Source organism: Lampetra planeri, chromosome 7 (assembly GCF_965212315.1).
Source record: "Lampetra planeri chromosome 7, kcLamPlan1.2.h2, whole genome shotgun sequence".
Classification (NCBI taxonomy): Eukaryota; Metazoa; Chordata; class Hyperoartia; order Petromyzontiformes; family Petromyzontidae; genus Lampetra; species Lampetra planeri.
This window is the reverse complement of record NC_136113.1, coordinates 12,044,578-12,050,503: the sequence shown is the minus strand read 5'-3', so window position 1 is coordinate 12,050,503 and position 5,926 is coordinate 12,044,578. Positions and strand designations below refer to the sequence as shown.

At 47.5% G+C, this 5,926-nt stretch overlaps 1 protein-coding gene across 2 annotated transcripts in view; it reads right to left on the bottom strand.

Annotated features, from left to right (window-relative positions):
- Positions 1 to 4,147: 4,147 nt before the first annotated feature.
- The window catches only part of LOC144719989 (glycogen phosphorylase, muscle form-like), a 55,052-nt gene continuing 53,273 nt past the window's right edge, over positions 4,148 to 5,926 (bottom strand). For both annotated transcript variants that reach the window (XM_078596385.1, XM_078596384.1), the window contains exon 21: positions 4,148 to 5,655. In XM_078596385.1, coding sequence (XP_078452511.1) covers positions 5,458 to 5,655 — 198 coding nt within the window. In that variant the 3' untranslated portion in view covers positions 4,148 to 5,457. The remainder of the gene's footprint in view (positions 5,656 to 5,926) is intronic.

Genomic DNA, 5,926 nt, shown 5'->3' with positions numbered 1-5,926 from the left:
CTTTAACGTCTCCCCAGCGACGGATGCGCGAGCGGCTTATCGCTGATTGGCTGACTGGGGAAAAGGGGGAGGAGCGGGCACGTGCTGCCGGGGCCGCGATTGGTCAGGGGGAACGCGCGGGGCGGGGGGGCGCTGGGCTCAACGCGCGTGCGCGCTACGTCATGTACACGCGGCGTTTCGACCAATGGGGCGTCGGCGGCGTTCACACGCACGTGCTTTTGTCAGCGCACGCGAACAACATGGCGGATTAGCGTACTGAGAAGGGGCACGCAGCCCGAAACGTCGTACACGCGGCGTTCACACGCACGTGCTTTTGTCACCGCAAGCGAGCAACATGGCGGATTAGCGTACGAAGAAGAGCCACGCAGCCCAAAACGTCGTCGATCAACATTGTTACGAACATATGTTTAACACGTAGCCTTTCGCAACCGATATTATCTATAATAGAGGTTGTTGGGTTAGATCGCGTAACTATAAATGTGACGAACATTAATTATTGTCTGTCAGTCGGTGGCGGATTTAACGACACATTGATATTTACGCGACTTAACCCGAAAACCTCGATTGTGGATTAATAAAAATAATTTAAACACATTGGCTTTCGCATCCAATACTGTCCATAACGTTTTGTTTTGTTAGATCGCGTTAATATAAACGTGTCGTTAAACCCGCCACCACCCCGACACAGGGGCCGTCCATAAATGACGTCACGTACCTGGGGGGGGGGGGGGGTCAGACATTTGTGACGATGTGTGACAAAGGGGGTGGGGTTTGAGAAATGTGACATCACATCAAAATGCGCAACTTTAAATAAATATAAACAACACGTTCTACTTAATAAAATATACTATTTAATCAATGTTTTCTCCTACAACAGAGTGCAGCGCCACATGAAATATGCACTGCAATGACAATAGTTTAGAGCGATTTGAAGCATAGTTTTATTTTTGGGGTGGGGGGGGGGGCAGAGCTTTGTGACGTCATATTTGAGGGGGGGTCTGACTTTTTTTGACGCCGTGTGATGAAGGGGGGGAGGTCAAAAATCGTACAAAATCGCGTGACGTTATTTATGGACGGTCCCTTTGCCAGAATTAGGGTTCAAATGTTCACTCTGACCACCGTGCTCCGGCTCGTTCCGTCTATTTCCGCCACTGGTACTGCATCCGTTATACAGTGGGGTTGGCCATTATGTACCATGAAACACATTCCTGCTAGAGGGAGCTGGTAGGAACGTTGGGTTGCTCGGTCAATGGCCAGGGTCAACGGCGGCGTGGTGTATTCCACAAATATGGCCGACTGTGAGGGCGGGCACAAGCCGGCGTGAGTAGGTTAGACATTGATAAGGGCACCACGGGGTGACCAGCCCCTCCCCACCCAGCCCCACCCTCCCCACCCTCCCCTCCCCACCCAGCCCCTTCCCACCCTCCTCACCCAGCCCCTCTCCAACCTCCCCTCTTCACCCAGCCCCACCCCTCCCATTTTTGGATGCACGACGGACGGACGGACACAATAATCCCCTGTGGGCTGGTGGAACCAGGTGGTTCCTACCAGTATAATGTACTGCAGTTTCGGCATTTTAATGTCATGACAGTACTGGCCCATAGGCTGTTATGATGGTGCCTTGCCAGTGGCCCGTTGACTTTAGTTTATTGTGTCCTTGGGCCATGATGTGGCCTGGAAATTGCCAAAAGGTAATTGCTAGGGGCCGTCCATAAATGACGTCACGCGATTTTGGACAGCGTCACAAAAAGTCAAACCCCCCCTCAAATATGACGTCACAAAGCTCTGTCCCCCCACCTAGGTGCGTGACGTAATTTATGGACGGCCCCTAGGACATTAAGATCTGTTGACTCATTGACCATCACGTTTCCACACATTGACAAAACAGTACTTTGTGTCCCGAGTAGAGCTCGTTTATCTCATTATAATGTAGATAATCCATCATTATTCTAGCGATTGCCGGTGTGAGTACTCAACTAATCGTATGACACGAAAATAGTTGTGGGAAAAAAAGGTCGGACCTCTGGATTGGGAATTGATTGTCAGAGCTTGGTGACATCATATCGGTGGGCGCATCTCGCTGGGCGTGGCTTGTAGGGATTTCCCTCCTTCGAGGGGCGTGACGTTTGAGCGGCCAATATTTTTAAAAGGGCCCCAGGTAATGGGCCACAAATAAGTGCTGCGCTGTCGTTAATTATATTCTAAGTCAGTTAATCGACTTAATGGGCTCATCGTCCCAGCTCTATTCGAGTTTATTAGAGCAAGTGCTGTCCCACAGTCCCCCCTGCACCGGGTTCATTAGGGAGTAACCAAACCCCAGGCAGGCTCACAGCGCAGGGCCGCACCAATTAATATTATCCTGCGTGAACTGTGTTGAGTACAGGAGTAATGCGTCACGTGGAAAATTTGCATATTTGCCGTGAATGTTACGTAATTTTAATTATAACGAATGCGGTTCAACTTCAATCGTGATGTGCAGTGATTAAAGTTGCAGTGTAGCCGTGAGCCACGATGCATCAAAGCGTTAGCAGCATTTTTTTTTATTTATAATAAAAGGGGCAGCGCATGGGCACGTTAATTATCCTCCGCCAACGCCCCCTCCCGCACACGCGCAACGATTCATCATCATCACGATCCATGGGGCAGATAGCACAGTAGATGCCCACTGCACATTTCGTCATGTTTCCTCTGTCTTGTGTGTCAATATGTTCAAGTAGTGCGCACATCTTTCTGCCACCAATCTCTCGTGTCGTCGTCAAGCCGCTCTCTCTCTCTCTCTGTTTGGTCTTCCTCTCTTTCCGCTTCCTTCTATTTTTTCCAAACGGCAACACTTTTCATTATCCTGTTGTTGTCCATCCTCCGGGTGTCCAAACAGTGCCAGTCTGCCCACGTGCCACCACCGAGTGATCGGCGTCTCGTGGCAGCGGCTGCTGCAGCGCCAGGAGCGATTCGCACGACTAAATCGATCCGCTGCTCTTGCGCGCGATGACGTCAACGACTTTCAGACTCGCCTCGCGCCTCGGTCTCGGCAAGGTTTAGTAAAAGGTCAAAAGTAACGAGCCTAACTTTACCCTACCTTTTACCTTACCACAATGCAATCACTCTACCCTTACCTTTTTACCCTTGAGCGAGGCAAGGTTAAAGGTCAAAAGCAACGAGCCGACCTTTACCCTACCTTTTACCCTTACCCCATACAAATTACCTGATTACAGGGTAATTACAGGGTAATTACTGGGGGTACTACTACACATGAAAAAGATAACAGGTAAATGCTAGGTAGAGCGCTTTATTCATATAGAATACTCTCGGTGATACCAATTTTAAATGGAGGCCACGGACTGCGCCACGGAGCTTTTAGCGAGCAGTAAACAAGGTGTTTACCGGTAATACTTCGCGCTACCTTTACCCGACCCTTTATCTTACCCCTTGGCATGTCGGACAACCTTTACCCTTTTACCTGGTAAGAAGGGTAATTTACCTTACCTTGCCGAGGCCTACTAGTCGCTCCGCTTTTTCACTCGTGGCCACAAGCTTCAGTGTCGCAATGCCTCGGGGAGACAGAGGCGACGGGCGTGATGATAATAAGCTTGTGACGGCACGGGGTCACGGCTCCCGAGAGAACTGTGGCGAGATGTGAAGCCACGATTGCGAGATGTTAACTACGTCGCCTGGTATACAGGTCGTGAATTCGATCCCGACCCTGACGCCTGTATATTTGGAGTTTGCAAGTTCTTGTGTGCATGTGGATTTTTCTCCGGGTCATCCGGGTTTTACCTCCACATTTAGAAACATGCGTTTAAGAGTATTTGGCTGCTATAAATGTCCACATAAGCCACTTCGTTGAGTTATCATTTGTGGCCTAGTCGCTTCTGAAAAAAGAGCTATAAAGCTCACTGGGCCTTACCCGGTAAAATAAAAAATATTTTAGTTTAAACTGAAGAAGTGGCTTCTTTGTGCGAAGCTCGCTACAATTTTAAGAGTGTCACTAAAAAAATTGGTGGAACACGGAACCTTGAGTGTGGCTGTCTTTTTTCCCAAATGTGTATGCACGATTGAGAGAGTTGAGAAGGCCGGAGGGTGGGGATGGCTGTCTACCAAACTGCGCAATTTTAAACATACTGCAAACATCACAAACACCAACACAATATTTTGCACTTTGTCAGGATAACCTTTATTTTTTGCTTATATAGTTTCTTTAGTCATTTATTTGCTGAACACTTTACAGCCAGGGCCTTTGCTAGTCATCTGCAACAGAATGTACACACAGCACTTGGGGAAGTGTCTTGCTCGATGAAATAAAATATGCAACAGATATGCGACAGAAAAAAAAACTACAGTTATTTCAACTGTAACACAGCATAACCACACTAATTAGCAGTAAGATCCAAGCTAGAGATGGAAAGAGACCGATGGTGACAGAAATGTACAGATATTAAGCAAACAATGTATACTGCACAGCCTGAAATGTAAGGACACCAGGTGTGAGTGGGTAAATAATGCCTGCATATCAAAACGTGTTTTGTAACAGCTTTAAAGATAATTCCCTGACTGGGTTTTCTGAACTCAGCACATACTGCCTTTACGTGGTGATTATGCCACATTAGAAATGTCAATTTGAGTCTTTATGTACTAAGCATTTCAATACATTTTGAAAACAATGAATGGCAATGCATTAATTCAGCTATCTGAAGAATATTAAAGCTGCCTAATATCCAGCGGGGTTACAACTATCATTACAGCAGCGCTCAACTCAATCATAACTTTTCCAGTTGGGGGTCGAATTAGCCAATCATCAACCTTTTATATTAAAACGAATACCACTTTATGGGAAGTCAACAGTGGTAATTCAATGGAGAAAAGGGTTCCCGACACAGGAATGTGGAATTGCCACCACTGGCTCAGGGTCACCAAGATGGTGCGGAAAGTTGTTTCCCCTGACATGTACATTGTTTGCAAGCACCAATCGCCAGAATAAAACGGCACAATCATTTTCTCACCATTACCAGGTCACTTTTTCTCAGCCGAGCATCTTTTCTGTCTATCCAGCTGCATTTTCAACATACAGTGCTCACTGTTGGGCAATAAAATAATGTCAATACACAACATTTAAATAACAGCGCTAAACCTTCATGTTCGTCAACACAAAATTTGTATTGTGTTTAAATTAGTTAGAAATGAAATGTAAAAGGGGCATTAGCTCTAAAGTTCACCTGCACCTCTGCTGCTCTGGGTCTTCCTATTTCATGAACCAACTCATTCAAGTTGGCAAAATTCTAACTTTGAACTTAGCGATGGAAAATTTGCCAGGGGCGCGACTTATACGAGGCAATTTCCAGTGGTGGAACTGCTCCATTTATTTTTGCCATTGCCGCCACCCGGCTGGCTGGCATGCAATAGGGGCGAGGTGGCATTAGCTTCGGGTGGCGGTAGGCGGAGCTCGGCACTCTGCCTCCCGCGTTACTTCTTGGCCTTGATGGGCACGGCCTTGATGGGCACCGCGTCGATATCGCGGACTTCATTTGGTGCCGGGATCTTCTTATAGGTGGGCTCGACGCCCCAGATCTCGCGCGCGTACTCCGAGATGGTGCGGTCGCTGGAGAATTTGGCAGAGCCCGCGATGTTGTGAATAACCATCTTCGTCCACTCCTTCGGGTTCTGCTCGCACGGGCGTGGCAGCAAAGATTATAAAAAGGCATGATCAGATGGCTCACATTTTAGAATGGTGTCTGCCTCTCTTGCTTGTCTCATCATCACTTTGTTACCCTTCCTTTTGCCTTTACCACCACTACTTCTTTTGAAGTAGAGTCGATCATCGATTAGCCAGCGGCTTTGGGGGAGGAGAGGGTGCCGGATTTTCAAAAACGCCGGATAATCACGAAATCATTATTTAAAATAGCTTTTTCTTGCAGATTCTTGTAAGACATCA